The sequence below is a fragment of the Felis catus genome, chromosome C1 (genome assembly GCF_018350175.1).
Source record: "Felis catus isolate Fca126 chromosome C1, F.catus_Fca126_mat1.0, whole genome shotgun sequence".
NCBI classification, from domain to species: Eukaryota; Metazoa; Chordata; class Mammalia; order Carnivora; family Felidae; genus Felis; species Felis catus.
In genome coordinates, this window is record NC_058375.1 from 196,430,322 (window position 1) to 196,448,046 (window position 17,725).

A 17,725-nucleotide genomic window follows, 5' to 3' on the forward strand; every position below is an offset into this window, starting at 1 on the left:
TCTCACTTTTCCTATTTGGACACATTTATCCATGATGCGTTAAATTATTTTGCTTCTAGAAATGATGTGATATATGTTTAGAGTTAAGATTTTGAATTGAAATATGTGACTAATATTCTTTATCTGTAGCCTGTAGCACTAATATTTAGGGATTAAGAGTAATATAGATAAATAGATAAAATATAAAGTAAAAATATTGACATTTTTATTACAATTGAAAAAATACAAACTTGGTTGTTTTCCCAGTTAAAATCAGCAGGTGGTTCTGTAATGAAGGAGCCAAGAAAATGTTACAATTTTTATTGCTAAAATGAAATTCATTTAATAGATTTCGTATAATAATACTAATTTCCTAACCTAAGGAAAGAGAAAAAGATACATCAAGGCAAAGAGAATTTCTAAAAGTTTAAGAGAATTTCAACTTACTGATTTGTTTTCTATGAGAGATTTTTAAAAATTTTTTTTAATGTTTATCTTTATTTTTGAGACAGAGAGAGACAGAACATGAGCAGGAGAGGGGCAGAGAGAGAGGGAGACACAGAATCTGAAGCAGGCTCCAGGCTCTGAGCTGTCAGCACAGAGCCCGACGCAGGGCTCAAAGTCATCAACTGCGAGATCATGGCCTGTGCTGAAGTTGGACGCTCAACCGACTGAGCCACCAGGCGCCACTCTATGAGAGACATTTTAAAAGAAAAATTAAGGGAGCCTGGGTGGCTCAGCTGGTTAAGCATCTGACACTTGATTTTGGCTCAGGTCATGATCTCATGGTTTGTGAGTTCCAGCCCCACATTGGGCTCTGTGCTGGCACCATGGAGCCTGTTTGGGATCCTATCTCTCCCTCTCTCTCTGCCCCTCCCTGCTTGTGCTCTATCTTTCTCTCTCTCAAAACAAATAAATAAACTTAAAAAAAAAGGAATATTAACTTATGTTTCCTTGAACTAATCAGTTAGAGTCTGAATGAAATTCCTCACTGTACCCATTGATACAGTTTCCCTAAGCATATCTAAAAATATGTCAAGCTTTCTGAAATTTGTAGATTTGAGGAGAACGTCCTACAAATACATTTTAATAAATATATAAATGTATATTGTCAAATATAAGTAGTTACTAAACTCATAGTCTGAATATACCTCAAAACTGTGGTTTTTACTATCACTGATGGTAAAATCTGGCATTTGACTTTGCTGGAGAGGAGCATTACTGTCGGGCAGAACTCATCTGGGCCAAAAGGAATCAAACAGACAAAGCTAAAGAATCCTTTAAGCTTTGTCTACACTTTGTAAAATAATTTTCTGCAAAAATTTAATACTGACCCATGAATACCAGTGACAAGGAAGATCAAATTCCCATTGATTTTGGTGCAGTTTATGAATTTGTCGATGTTACTGGAATCCACGGTCTGAGCTGACATCAGTGATCCTGTGCCAATGCCATCACAAGCTGTAGAAACAAGACTCACAGTCAAGGAGGTGAGAAACTTTGATCTCAGTCAAGAAATCATTGCATTTTTATTATAAAATAGCAGTTTTTTTCAATTATAAAATGGAAAAAAAAGTTCATCATAAGAAATAAACTGTTCTCTAACATAAAATAATCATTCATTCATGCAACATTTACTGATGGGCCTACTTTAAAATATTGTCCCTGCATTATAGTCTAGTGACCATGACTTATAAAAATCATATCTTATATCAAGTCCCAGTATACTCACACAGCACATACATAACTAAAACACAACTTTTAACAATCAACACTAGCCCTTGCCACATAAAGTCAACTATTTTCTCATCTGTTCTAAGATATCATTTTTAATACTTTTAAATCACTTGAGGAAAATTATTTCATGGCCTAATGATGGTCTCCAACCTGTGGTTTTAAAAATATTGGTCTTATTAAGAATATATATTAAACAAAGTACTAGTGAAATGAGTTGTAATCAGAATCAAGAGCCATTTAAGTATTTACATTTAAATTCTTAAATTGAGTGCTACCTATACTTTCTGAGCACTACTTAAAGACAAAACAAAACAAAGTATGTGTATTTGTGTGGGTGTGTGGAGGGGGTGAGGGGAGAGAGAGGGAGGGAGAGAGGGAGGGAGAGAGGGAGAGAGAGAGGGAGAGAGAGAGAGAGGAGAGACAAAGAGAGAATGTAGTCTAAAAGTAAGTCTGAAGTTTGCCCTTTTAAAAGGCACTTTTTGATACTTTGGAAAGCTTAATATCATTCAGAAAATTTGTACTCTACTTTCATCCTGCTTAATTTAAGTTTCATTCTGGTGAGGAATTTGAGTACTGCAGCTAGAAGGGATTTCTTTCTCCACTAATATTCTATGACATGGATTATCTGAAACATTTATTTAATACTAACAGTAAACTTTCTTGTCATTTTATAATCTCTCAAAATAGTTTTGAAGACCTGGAGAGTAAATATCATGTTATTTGTCCCTTTGCACCCCTTCATATATACAGCAGATCATTTAGCGTAGAGTGGCAAGCAACTAAGATGGGTTCTTGATGCTAAAATAATCATGTGATCCCTTGTTAGATGCATACTTCTAAGATCTGCTACATATAGAACAAAACACAACTTTTTTCCTGTGTTTCTATCAAAGTGCAGTCTGAATTTTACCTGCATCATTTACTATAGATCATTCAAAATCAATAATTCACACTGTTGAGACAGTTAGTACTTTGGGAAACTATTCAAAGCCCTGGGAAAGTGTGTGAGGGAAGGTTTGGTATGGGAGTGATGTGTTCAGAGAAGCGAACTTAGCCGGTCCATTAAGAAGTACAAGGAAAAACCTTGGTGTAGGTCCCAGTTCTAGCCAAAAATAATCTCAGCTGTCACTCACCTTTTGGGCAAATATCAGTGCAAGGTTTACACATTTTAATCCCATTTTCTTCTACTTCCATCTTGGAACTAGGGCAGGCACGCACACAAGAACTGGAATCCACCACAAAGTTATCTGATTTTAAAAAAGGTAAAATGAGCAATAATGGTGATGCTCAGCAAACAACTTTAAAATAAGGTATTTTAGGGCTTGACAATGATTGGCATCATTGGTAGTATACACGTCTCTTTCCTTAAAACATCTCCGTTTAAATATCTCAGCCTGAAATAGAATCTATGAGCATCCACATTCAAATCCAAGGGCAGCATGTGTTAACAATGGTTAGTACTTGCTTGACTACTGCTCCACATCCTGAATTGCCCCCAAGATAGAGAGAATTTCTTTTATAGACTTAGGAAACTACATGACATTTAGTTTGTGTTTTTCAATAGTTCCACTTCATTTCATGTCATGATGCAAGTTTGAAGCCTAAAAATACTTCAAGTTACATGAGGCACAAATGAAGCTGAAGTTGAATTGCCTTGGATCAAGAAAGTGCACTTCATATCCAGGAGGAAATGTTTAAAATGTGTTCTATCTTTCAGTGGAATGTCATATAAACTGTTCCCTAGTTTTATATGAAGAAACAAAATGGGATTTGAAAGGCAGCATCTTAGGAAAGGTATACTAAATAAACCAGGTATATACAATTACCTGATACAGTGGTAAAATGTTTAGGGGTCCAGTGATCTGGAATATGCCATGACATTGTCTCCTCCCAAAAAAAGAACAAATCATTGCATCGAAAGCCTCCCACAATAAAGAGAAAACACAATACCTGCTAGGCCACTTTATATTTCAAAGACAGTATCCTTCCATGTCTGGGAATACTGCTTCTGGCCTAATATTCAGTGGTATGGAAGGCTTTTGGCCTTGAAGGGGGCTCAGATCAGGAAAGGCATATCGTGCAAGTCCAGTCTGGGATGCAAGCAATTATGCGACTTGGGTAACAAAACCCAAGAGGCTACCGGTAGTAGGAGTGTCTGTTGTGGGAAAATAAGTCATGTGGAGTTATGGCACGTCCCAGCTGGAAAATCATATTGAGACCTCCACAATTCTATAGCTAAGCCACACAATCTGTAGCACATAATCGTATGCTATTTAATAAGCAACTCCTGATACACTTCTGGCTCCTGGTAGAGATAGAGCACCTAACCATGGGTCATTGATTGACCTTCTAGTCAGAATTACCCATCACAGGGGCACCTAGGTGGCTCAGTCAGTTAAATGTCTGACTCTTGATCTCGGCTCAGGTCATGACCTCCTGGTTCATGAGTTCGAGCCCACGTAGGGCTCTGCAGTAATAGCACAAAGCCTGCTTGGGATCCTCTCTCCTTCTCTTTGACCCTCCCCAACTCGTGCTCACTCTCATTTTTGCTCTCTTTCTCTCCCTCAAAATGAATAAATAAACTTAAAAAAATTAAACAAAGGTTTGCCCATCATGCATCAGGTTTTATTAGAACCATGATATCATAATGTTGGCCATGTTCAACAGGAATCTACTCCAAGATAGAAGCAGTATATTTAAGATTGGATGTGAATCATGGCAGAGGCATAAGTAAACACATAAGCAGGTAGCCCAGACTCCTCGTGCTGGCACCTCTCACTCAGCTCATACCTATATCTGCGTGGGGGCCAAAAGAGGGCACTTGTGAGAGTTAACAGACGAAGACAAAAATTAAGTTTGCTATGTGGGTGCAAGCCGCTCAAAATGAATGGCAGTGGCCCTGCGGCTCACTCAGGAGCAGACTTGAAAGACAGTGGCAAGGAAAAAACCTACCAGTGGGCATAGTTCTGGATAGTTCAGATGATCACTTACTTTGTGCGGAACACACAGTAAGTATGGACTTACAGTAAGTATGGACTCATGAGCAGTAGTTTGCCATGGGAGAAGAAATATTGGGAAGTCTGGGACTGAAGGAAGTCTGCGGTGGAGGGATGTATGTGAATCCATGGGAGTGGGCAGTGAAGATCTTTGCATTCCCAGTTAACATCCACCAGAGGGCATCCACCACAACAGAAGGCACATTGTTGACACTGCATTGCAGCCTGTTCCCTTCCTTCTCTTTCTCCTTCTGTAGTCATTCTGAGAACACTCCTCCTTAAGGACCTAATCTCTGTGTGAGGAGAACCAAGCCTGCAACATCTGAATACACTGCATATTATGTGGCCATCCTTTCTGCAAGGTCTTCAGAAATACCCCATATTAAACACCTCTACAGTTTTGCAGCGATATATATCAAGTGGAGTAAATACAAATTATAAATACCCTCATATCAGTCAGGTACAGATTTTGCAGCCAAACGAGTTGCAAAAAATATTTGTCTGTAATTTTTGAATGTTAGAATTCTGGGTTGGAGATTGTGGACCAGTATTTAAAAGCTAAATGTCTTTGTTTTCCCAAAATAGTTCATGCCTCGTGAGCAGGGCCCTTCAAATATTTGAATTTTACATAGATAGATACTGAAGTGTTTTTAAATCAGTCTGTAATTTGATTGACCTAAACTATTCCAAGAAAGGAAATTTATGAGGCATCTAAGGAAACTGGGCATGTAATTTCACAAAATAGTTCTCCACTTGCCACAATTTAGGTGTTAAAAGCTTATATGCATAACTATTCTTTTAACCAATATAAAAGTATGTAATAATAATGACGAGAATTGTCATTGTTTTCAAACACTTGTTTTTATATACTGTCCCTCTGATTCTTATTCCCCAAACCTTTGATCATTATAATAACTCTAGGAAAGACAGAACCATGATTATTACTATCCACCTCGTAAGGAGAATACAGAAAACTAAATAGTTCATTTAAAATCACATAAGTAATAAGTGGGCAGAGCCAGAAACCATAACCACTCTAATCCTATGTCCTTCACACTTCCTATTCAATCACAGACACAAAACAAGAAAACCATAATAGCGGTATGATGTAGATTGTAAAACCTTCTTCTTTTAAATGAGTATGTGGACAAATGTAATCATTCTTTTTCTTAGGTAAAACAATGAAGAAATAATGTCCCATTGCTCACTCTGGAGCAAACGTGAAGACATACATTATACTGAATTCTTGATGAAAGTGAAGCTGGTCACTTGGAATTCCCAGGATGAGTTATCAATTTTGTAAAGATCTGTCAACATGCCCTTCACATCTATTGTTATTGTTTAAGATTAGATTTGATATTAAAACTATCATGCTATACAATCTATTACAAATAAGTAATCAGAAATGATATTAGGTAAAAATTCATTGTGATTAGAAGCAGACCTCATTCATTACAAAGCTTGCTGCCATTTAACTAATCACTTTTTTGAGAAACAGTATCACGTACAAATACACTGAGGTATAGTGAAAACAGTGAGCTTAGAAGGCAATGACACTACATTCTAACTTTAAGCATGACACTCCTGTGCTGAGACTTTGGACCAATCACTTTAATTTTTTGAACTTTAATTTTCTTATTTGTGAAATGGTAGCAATAGGACCTAAATCCAAGTATATCCAACAATGTTATTGCAAGTTTTAAATTACAATAAATCTATATGAAATTTTTCTGTTTTTAAATGATGATCTCATTAAATTGGCTATTCTCATCTTGTTACTTACGTGGGCATTTCTTGACACAAAATGCTCCATATGTATACTTTGCATTGAAGTTATGTTCCAGCTGAAAGGTGGTTGGATTGTAGACAAAAGTTTGGGGACATTGAGTAACACACGCTCCACTGTCATTGAAATTCATGCAGGCCTGCAACATAGCAAGTATTAATTTCATCTAAAAATAACCTTCATAACTTGTTAAAAGAACATTGCTGTAACAGCTTTGTGAGAAGGATGTATTCTTTATTATTATATTTATATTTTTACACGTGTTCTATACTTATTTCACAAAAAGTATAAAATTTGACACTTTTTGGTCATTAAGTGCTTAGTGTTAAGTTCTAACTTGTTTTGGACTTCTAAAATTTTATAAAACTGGTTTTCCAGTGCCAATGAATATACCATCTCTACAAAGTTATTGATGTTCAAGTTACTTAGTCTCTGTCCAGTGGTCTCCAAATTAATAATTGGTTTAAGTTATTAAAATTAGCTCACAGTGAAAAAAAATTTTGACTCACACCATTCAAAGTGTTTATGCTGAGTCTCAGAGTCTGGCACTGGCAACTGACTTCCCAATTCTACAATCTAGATTTTCCTTAAAGCTGGTGTTTGGAAAGTTCAGTGCCGGAAGCAGCATGAGAAGTACATTGGTTATTACTGTGTGGTGAGGAAACATTGGTGAGGAGCCATTTACACTGGACTTGAAGAAAAGGTTTTGGGAGGTGACTAGTCCGTGTAAATACAGAGTATTTGATGCTAAAATGAAGGGAAGCAGACATACTTAGCTCATGATTAAATAATGTGCTGCCATTTCCTGTGTGGCTTTTATCATAATACCACACCATTTAGTAAAAGCCATCAAGTTCAAATAAAACAGTTTGTTTCTGCTGACTTACTTATTTGCATTGAGACTTCATTTGTTAATATGTTCAAATGCATTTGAGAAGAATTAAAAACAATTTTGCCACCTGAGAGGTATTTGATATAAAATATATGTAACGTACATATACATACAAATTATACACACACACACACACACACACACACACACACACACACACACATATATACACACACACACATACAAACATGGCTTTCAAAAGAGTGGATGAACTAATTCTCTTAATTGAACAACTTAAACCTTCAGAGGAATAATTTAGGCCTTGGAAGGTAAGCTCATATGAACTCTAGCTATATTTTATATTTCATCATAAATTGTATCTATGGTTATTAATAAGCACTAATTCATTTTGTTTCTTCAAAACATTTTCTTCATCAATTGTTGTTTTAGCAAGTGCTTCATCACAAACATGACAATTCCCTGACAATGGCCTACTAGATGCATAATCAGAACGAGACTCACTCATGATACATTATTCACTACGATGGCATTTTCCAGGAAGAATCTATTAAAAAGCAATCAGGAAAACTCAGTGAGTTTTAATTTATGGCTATAAAACTTCATGTGTCCTCATAATTGCTTTACGAACATACTTTATGCAGTGTTGTGCACAGACTGCTTGGCAACAAAGGGACATAAACCAGAGGAATCAAACAAATTTACCTTCCAGACTGCGCACAAAACAACGGAACTTACACCAAGGCCTCGGTCTGGCATTCTTGAACATTCTGTACCAAATGCCAAAGTGGAGTCATTGGACCATTCCATAAAAGTAATGAAATGAGAATTCTAAGGCTCACCAGGCACTCTGCTTATCATGATAATGGAACCATGAAAGAATGGCTATTGTTTGTGTTTCTTGTTGTTACTGCTTTGGAATTGTTACTATAACACCTGTTCAGTGTCCCCTGCATCAGGCTTTACCCCGTATCAGGTGATAGGCAAGGGAAAGCGTCTCCCTTCAAAACCTGCTGAGCATCCTCCTTAAATTTTTGACATTTTTCTTTTCTTTACTTCTTCTTCCCTACTCACTTCTGCAATATATACTTTTGTTTCAATATAGGATTAGGGTAGAAAAATTAAGTTTCTTGTAACATTAAGAAAATTAAGAAATGACTATATCATAAGAGGTTTAATTTATGTTTTGCCTATTTTCAGAGTTGTGTCATTTAAAAAATGTTCAATTCTTAATATATGTGTGTATTCTCTGGGTATTTCAGAATAGGAAAAAATGAATATCTCTGTTCATTGTTAATAGCAAAAACAATTACTTATTTTATTATTTTTAGCATAAAATGAAAACAATGTGTTTATGAAATTGTGGTAACTATAGTTCACAGAATTGTCTGTATTCAAAAGAGCAGAAATAACTGTATTGGGGATATTAAAATGTAATTAAAACATGTCCCCCAAAAGCTATAAATGTTAATTTTAAGGAAAGAAAACTGTCCTTTTCTAAAATAAAAATCACACTGATTAGCATATAAATTGCTTTAAGCATGCGTTTGTAAATCTTATAAATTTTGAATAATATTAACTTGTAAACAAAATATACTGGGAAATAGTTAAATGGATAAATTTATGAATAATCTTGAAATCAAGAGCTATAATCTTGAAATTTAAATTCAAGAAATAAAATTCAAGAGCCCCCACTCAGAAAATTCAATGATGCAACAACATAAACAGGTAATCAATGTAAATTTTGGAAGGGCACTATTAGCTTTTAAAAGATATCTCAATATCTTTTTATCTTTTCCCCTTCTCATTCTCCAATACACCTCACCTGTAATATAAATTATGTCTGAAAGACATAATTCATTTAGTATAACAGAAACATCATAGTTAATCAATAGCCACCCAGTGAGGAGATGTATTATAGGAAGGCAAAACATCTTCTTAATCCTAAAATGGTTAAATTCAATCTTATTTTAATGAGAAGTTAAAGATTCAGTATGCCTGAATCCAACTAGAAAGGAGGGAGATCAGGAGACTAAAAGGGGATCTTCAAGACTTACAAAGCAGTCCGTGTCTTTTGGTCCTGAGCAACCTCCAGCACATTCTCTATGACAGCAGTCACTGACGTAGGGTCCATAGCACCTGCCGTCACACTGTTCTGCACACACCGTCCTTGTCACTGCAGAAGGCAGAGATGAGACTTTGATCAAAGTCAGCCACCAAGAGAAACTTCTAAGGTGCTTTGGAGTAGCTGACAAAGGCTGAGCTCTCAGGTAACAACACTCAACCCACCACTGACTCAATTCAGCTAATATGTACCAAATGAAGTCTGCAAAATTACTGTACAAAAACCTTCAAAAAATAATACATACTTTTGTTTTTATCTTCTTTCTTGTTCCAGAAAGCACCTCTCATATTTTACAAAAATATTGTACAATTTAGCAGGAAAGAATCAAATTTGAAGTAACTGAGTAAGGCATTTTGGCAGGGTGCAAAAAATGGAGTCAGCAGTGAAGTCAATTCACAATGTGCACAGTAAGATTTTATGGCAGAAGGTATCCCCAGAAATAATCCAAGCTTTTTAGTAGTCAAGGGAACATAAACTTTTGCATGATTCACATTATATCTTACAAGATTCATATCAAGTAGATATATAAATAATGATACAGATACAGATAACTGGTCAATAGTAGCATAAGTGTTTCTATTCTTGAGATTTAAGTAAAATTTCCACCAAGATTCCTATGTAAGGAACAGTGCAATATCCTCAAAAGAAGTGAGGGAGGAAGGAAAGGAGCAAGGGAGGGAGGGAGGGAGGGAGGGAGGGAGGGAGGGAGGAAAGAAGGAAGGGAGGAAGGAAAGAAGGAAGGGAGGAAGGAAAGAAGGGAGGAAGGAGAGAAGGAAGGGAGGAAGGAAAGAAGGAAGGGAGGGAGGGGCACATTCATAGTGGACACAACAAAAATTCCCATTGGTCTTTTCTTACAACATCCTTTGATCCAAGCTGACAGCACTGTATCGAGGTATGCTTTAGTAAAATCAGTGCAATAGGCTGGGCATCAAAATTATAGCACTGAGGGACACTTATTTCACTTATTCCAAAGAGATACTTTTTAAGTATTTAGAGAAATAAATGTTACAGAATATATATAGCACATCCCTTCTTGGCTTCCATATTTCCACTTCAATCTGCTTTCCTTTCATCTTTTTAAACAGTTCTTCAAAGCTTCCTTCATTGCTACTGTAGAAAGACTCTGACCTTTAAACAGTAGTATTCCCCCAGTTGGTCTTGACAGTGTTCTTTGGGTTATGGGCTCATGCCTAGATGAAACCATTAATTCCCTACTTTTCACACTACTTATAGATAGATGACATCAGATCCAAATCTGAATTTTCTACTGAGCAGCAGCAAGTATTACCAGGTGCCTACAAAAGACCCATTTAGATACCTCAAGATGTACAATGTGGAATGTACACTTTCTCACCTCCACCAATTGAGAGTATCTGTCTCCTTTGTTCCCTTCTCTTAATTAGTACCATCCATCCAGTAGCTTAGTTAAAAATCTGGGATGTGTTTTCTATTTCTCCTTTGCCCTCACTCTCACTTCGCATACTTAACAAAATTATCAAATAAAATTGCTAACTAACAGTCCTCATTACTGTCCCTCCTCTCTACTCCAACTTTTTCAAAAACGTGTATCTAAATTATTACATAGCCTTCTAAAAGGTTTCTCAGATCCCAATTAATCCTCTATGCTGCTCTAAAAGCAATGCTTGAAAATACAAGCCACTGCTTATAAATCAGTGTTGTTTCACAAGGTAAAACTTGTCATCCCTGCACTAAAGGAGGAAACCCATAGCAAGGGATAAAAGTGCTTCATCAATTAAACACCACCTCTATCTATACTGGTGTCTCTCACTGTGCTTTTCACATCCATCCATACACAAACACCACTTGTGATTCCTGATTTCTTGCATTGTTTGCAATTTTGATTCTCATTGCCTTTTTATAATGCTCTCATCCATGCTAAAAACCCTTCTTGTCTTCTTATCCTGGCAAATATTCATGTATAAGATTGTATTCAGATGCCATTTTCTCTCTGAAAACTCCAGATACATCGCTAGGATGAGTTATTTTATCACCGTTTCTTCTGAACAAGGGAGGAAGTTAATGCAGACTGTGTGGTCTGAAGGACTACACCCAAATCCTAACTATTCTTGTGATATGAACAAGTTATTGAATATCTTTGTATTTCATTTTGCCGGTTTTAAGATGGGTTTAGTAATCATATGTGTCTAATGGGATTGAAGATAAATAGAGACATAGGTATAAAGTGCTTCACATGGCCCCTGTTAATAGTTCTCAGGTTAGATATTATTATTTTACTTTACATTGTATCTTTTTTTTTTTTTTAGGTTTGTTCCCTCTACTAAACTATTAGAGTAATTTTTTGAAGTCTATTGTCTTATTATTGATGTTTTTATCCTGAGGGACTGGTACAGTGCTTGACACTTCCTATACAAGAAAGTAAGTATCCTTTCCAACTAAATAAATCATATATTGCCAACTCAGTGAAAGCATTTGGTTACTCCTTAATGGACATATCAAAGGAAAAGAAAAACATGCAGAGAACTAAAGAGGTAGGGTACTAAACCCTGTAAATAGACAATATTAAAATACCCAGAAACACAGCATATCAAAATGCAAATAACTGAATTATTGCTAATTCATACATTAGACTTAAATGCTCCTTAAATTTTGTTATTATTTCATGATTCTACATTTTCACTTGGACCCTGTTTATTTGAACATGATTATGATATTCATAAAATAATATATAATATTTAAGTATGAACTATATTCCTTTTTTGGACTTGATTATATTCTTACCTAGGTAGTAAAAGCAATACAAACATTAAATAGAGTTTAAACTGAAACAACATTTGGATTAATTCCCTGTCTTGCTTTTATTTTGTAAAAATAGAGTTATCTGATATAGAGGATTTTGAAAGACAGATTTTTAAGTCTGGATTTGTGACAGCGTATTTTGTATTTGCAGCTTGGGTCACATTAAATTTTGAAATAAATTATTTCTTTTGTAAGTATTCTAATAGAAAGTTCTACATAGTAAATCGATTTGTCCTGTTCTTTTACCTTCCTTTGCTCAAATCTCATTCTCTCAGTGAAGTCTACCCCTATTAAAACTGAATCCGTTTCTGGGGCGCCTGGGTGGCGCAGTCGGTTAAGCGTCCGACTTCAGCCAGGTCACGATCTCGCGGTCCGGAAGTTCGAGCCCCGCGTCAGGCTCTGGGCTGATGGCTCGGAGCCTGGAGCCTGTTTCCGATTCTGTGTCTCCCTCTCTCTCTGCCCCTCCCCCGTTCATGCACTGTCTCTCTCTGTCCCAAATAAATAAACGTTGAAAAAAAAAATTAAAAAAAAAAAAAAAACTGAATCCGTTTCAAATTACTGATTCCTGATGGATGCTACTCTTTTTTTCTCTTTCTTTCTATTTCTCTCTTTCTCTTCCTCTCTTCTCTCTTTCTTTCCCTCCTTCCTTACATCTTTCCTTCCTTCTTTCATCTTTGTTATAGCATTGATCACCACCTAACATATTTTACAACTCATTTATTACATATTTTGTTGGTGTTTTCCAATGTTTAGAACTGTACCCGTCATGCATGTAATGGTTATTTATATTTCATATACATTATACATACAAAATACATACACATATACATATACACTACATATATGAAATATACCCAAATAAATTATATCTACTCATTAATTCTTCATATTCATACATTGGACTTATGTTGATGTTCCTATCTTTTATCCAAGTAGTATATTTATTTAGATATTCTAATTATACCATATAAAGAAAATACTTTTAATAGAGATTTTGTAAAAAATAAATTCTTATATAATTCCTCTCTTCCAGATTTAACAAGGCCTTTTTGAATGTACCAAAGTTGTTAACTGAAATAGCAGACATATGCTAAGTAAACAAATTATTAGATTTAAAATAGGTATTATCCCAGTATAGTCTATTAACTTGCTTTAACTTGACAGGCATTGCTCAGCTGGAAATAGCACAAAATGAGTCAGCATTAATAGCATATAAATCACACCATATTTTAATCTTAAACACATATGACTGTTAATTTCTATTTTTAACTCTATGGTGGTTTAAGGTAAGTATGCAAAATGTTTCAGTTTCTCTTTGTTTATATATTTTGGTCTTTCCTACCAAATGAGAAAATTAATGTAGATAATGTTTATAAAGATAATTAACTATTAATTTATTTTAAAATTATATATAAAATGTTCCTATTGAGTTCAATTCTCTTATTGAGTATACTATTTAAGTATGAAAATAATATTTTAAAATCTAATCTATCATACTTCAGTCTTAAGTTCAATAATAATTATTATGTTCTGAAATTAAAAAAAATTAACATTTATTCTTTTTTGAGAGACAGAAAGAAACAGAGCATGAGTGGGGGAGGGGCAGAGAGAGAGGGAGTAACAGAATCCAAAGCAGGCTCCAGGCTCTGAGCTGTCAGCACAGAGCTCGAGGCAGGTCTTGAGCTCACATACCGTGAGACCATGACCTGAGCCAAAGTTAGGTGCCCAACTGATTGAGCCACCCAGGTGCCCCTATGCTCTGAAAATTCTAAAGCATGTAGATGAAATTATTCATTCATACGTGTTGAGTCAACTTTAAATTGTTCAAAATAGCAATTTCATCTATCAAGTGTTCACATAACTCATACTTTTTTCAGGACCTTTGATCTTAGATACACCATTCCATTTCAAGAACCTGCAAAGAAACATCTCTCTAAGTCATTACTTTTGAAACTTTTGACTTAAGATATTAAAAAGAGAATTATGGGTTTTGCTTCAGAAGCAGTCTATAATTCATTTTAAAAATAAAAAGAAGTATGATACATTCAACAGTAAATAGCACTTTTTGCTATCCCAGTGTTCATATGCCTTAATTCCATTTGAAAGTTCAGTAAGTATGAAATATATTTAGAAGTGTTTGCTTGATAGGTAAAAATATAAGTAAGCAAAAAGAACAAAACAATAAGCTTAATCTCTAAACAGTGATGTGACACAGTTAAGAAACATTTTTTCACATTGTTTTATGAGATTTATTTTTAGAAAGAAAATATTCCCTTTGTATAATCTATTTAATGGCATTTATTGATTAATAATACTACTTAATATGAATTAAACACATCAAACTCTACTCATATTTTATTATGATGGAAACACAAAACAAAACAACAGTTCCTGAAATCAATGAGATAACTCACATAGTCTCCATGGGAACATTGAGTTATAATTGCTTTCGTTATATTAATTTCCACCCTTGCCTGAATATTATTTCATTAGATATTCCCCTCTCATATTTAGTATCCTTCCTAAATTGCTTCATTGGGTGCATTAAAAATTTGGGTCGAATTTTAACTATCTTATTCATTGATGGTACATCACTAACTGTGATTGTGTAATATAAGGTAAAATCTGGGAAGTTACGGTGTTTATTATATTGGGCTCAGCAAATTTGAGATTAGGAATGGAGATTCATCCAAAATATCCATAAGAATTAGAGGGATAGGGGTGCTTAAGTGGCTCAGTCTGTTAAGCATCCAACTTCAGCTCAGGTCATGATCTCATAGTTCATAGGTTTGAGCCCTGCATCGGGCTCTATGCTGACAGCTCAGAGCCTGGAGCCTACTTCGGATTCTGTCTTTCTCTTTCTCTGCCCCTCCCCAACTCATGCTCTGTCTGTCTCTCTCTCTCAAAAATAAACGTTAAAATTTTTTAAAAAAGAATTGGATAAAGTTTAAGGAACCATACATTCCAGGGTAAGGGGATAGTGTTGAAAGAATATCTATCATCTCAAGAAATTAAAGTAAGTAGCTTTATCATATCAGTACATCACTCATAAAAATAGTGGCTAGTTACTTCTTTATTTTATTTTATTTTTTTTTAATTTTTTTAGAGAAAGAGTGCGAGTGGAGGAGAGGGGCAGAGAGAGAGAGAGAGAAAGAGAATCTTCAGCAGCCTCCCCACTCAGCATAGAGCCCAATGTGGGGCACAATTCCACAACTCTGGAATCATGACCTGAGCCCAAATCAAGAGTCAGAAGCTGAGTCACCCAGGTGCCCTGAGTTTCTTCTTTAATTATAATAATAACCATGTGTAAAGTTACTCCCTTAGAAATTTATTTAAAGAACTTTGACAATTTAGTTAAATATTTATTACTGCTTCCTGTGAGCTACAAAAGGATAAAGAACATTCATAAATAATGCAAAACAGGGTGCTGACATAACAGTGACAAAACAAAAAGATCTCTGCCCATTAAGAAATAAATAAGGTTAAATTTAGGCAAAGTATTTATAAGTGTCTTCTTGTGTTTTTACACTCTTCTACTTCTCTCTTCTTTTCTTATCTGCTTCTTCTTTCCTCATTTCTTCCATATCCTTGCCCTCAGGAGGGCCTTTTGGTTCTGTTCACTTCGTCTACCCAGTGGTTCTGAACCAGATTATCTAATGGGGCCTTTCAAACTTTAATATGGGAATTCCTGTGTTAGTGAAGATTTTCACTTGGTCAACATCAGTGGGGACCTAGATTGTCCATTCTAATAAGCTCCCAGGTAATGTCACTATCTGCGGGTCCATAGACCATTTTGAGTAGCAGGATATAGAATACTTTAAAAAATACCTAGGAGGAATCATTTAATTCCTAGTAAATCAAAATTACCTGCAATGTTCTAGGATTTGCCACTTAAAAAAATTTATTTAATGTTTATCTATTTTTGAGAAAGAGACAGAGCACAAGTGGGGGAGGGGCAGAGAGAGAGGGAAACACGGAATCTGAGGCAGGCTTCAGGCTCCAAGTGGTCAATGCGGGACTCGAACCCTGAACTGTGAGTTCATGACCTGAGGGGAAGTCAGACGCTTAACTGACTGAGCCACTCACATGCCCCTAGAACTTGCCACTTCTAATAAGCTCCCCAGGTGATTCCAATATGCAGTCTAGAGTTGAAAATCATAACTCTATCCAATAAAAATGGAGAAAACTCTAGATTACTTACACCATTTGATTGATTGACTGACTGATTATTCTTTGTCTGAAATTTTACCACACTGACTGACCTCTTGCTCTAATTTCTTATTTGTGTTGTTAAGCCCTCTATCACTAATTGGGAGAGCAAACAAGCAAAAAATCCATATGCAAGCAGGTAGGAAGAGTTGGGAAGAAAAAAACCTAAAGCGGGAAGTTTTCAGACAGTAAAGTATGAGACTGTCAGAAAGCTGTTCCCTTCTCTCACCTAGCAGCTGCCTACATAAAAAGTATCCTGGCAGTCAGTCCCCAATTGCATTGCTAAACACACTTTAAAGGACATTGATTTTATTTGTATTTTTCTCTATTTCAACTAATATTCAGTGACCTGCACCTCTATGCTGCCTATACTATTTCTGTTTATTGACCAAATTTCTGTGTCCATGAAGCACATTATGTCCATTAAATAGACAGTGCTTCAAGTGGAATGTTGTAATGTTAGGCTGTGTTCAGCTACATACTTGGCGTTTTGAACAAGAAGAAAAATGCTTGGGTTAAAGCAGAGGTGATTGGGGTTGGATGGGAAGAAGAATTTATTGACTATTAGAGTGATAAAAACACTGTAATGAGCAACTAAAAGGGCTTCTTGAACCCTTATTTGTCAGTATTTAAGGGAAATCTCTTTTGGATGCTTTAGACATCCACTTAATTACAGACAAGGGGCTTGATGAAATGCTCCCTAGAGGTAATCCTTTAGTTCTATGATCCAATACTTATTCCTACGAGTGGTGAAATTGTAACTAAAAAATAAAAAAAAAAAATGGACACTCTGGGTTATGCAACATGTTTTTAGAAGGCTACTATCATCAGGATATACATTAATGAAACAAATAAAGCCTATGAACCATCCAAGAACACACACTACTTCTAGAGCTTGCTGAAATTAGTAGAAAATCAAGTTTAATGAAACTAACACCAAACTATAGACCACTACTCATTTTCCCAAAGGAGAACAACTGGACACATTTGTGTGTCCAGGGCCAGGTTAACTCTAGGAATCACATAGGAAAGTTTAAAATAAAGATGCCTCTCCTCCTACATTTGATTTAGTAAGTCTGGAGAAAGGGCCAGAATTTTTTTTTTTTCTTATTAGGAGCCCTGAGGTTTTCATAAGTCGCCTTGAAAACCAACAACTCAAAACCTCTGCTGTAAGACCCTTTTTTCTTCCTAATGAGAGGTTACATTAGGAAGGGTAAAGCATTTATTTAGATGGGAAGGCAGAGGTGAAAATGGGTCTTAAACTG

At 35.6% G+C, this 17,725-nt stretch overlaps 1 protein-coding gene across 6 annotated transcripts in view; it reads right to left on the bottom strand.

Annotated features, from left to right (window-relative positions):
* Window positions 1-17,725, bottom strand: part of ERBB4 (erb-b2 receptor tyrosine kinase 4) — a 1,138,707-nt gene that overhangs the window by 307,571 nt on the left and 813,411 nt on the right. For all 6 annotated transcript variants that reach the window (XM_019838613.3, XM_003991109.6, XM_019838614.3 and 3 more), the window contains exons 6-9: window positions 9,406-9,524; window positions 6,496-6,637; window positions 2,850-2,963; window positions 1,314-1,440 (exon numbers count right to left, since the gene is read on the bottom strand). In XM_019838613.3, the coding sequence (XP_019694172.1) occupies window positions 1,314-1,440; window positions 2,850-2,963; window positions 6,496-6,637; window positions 9,406-9,524 (502 nt within the window). The remainder of the gene's footprint in view (window positions 1-1,313; window positions 1,441-2,849; window positions 2,964-6,495; window positions 6,638-9,405; window positions 9,525-17,725) is intronic.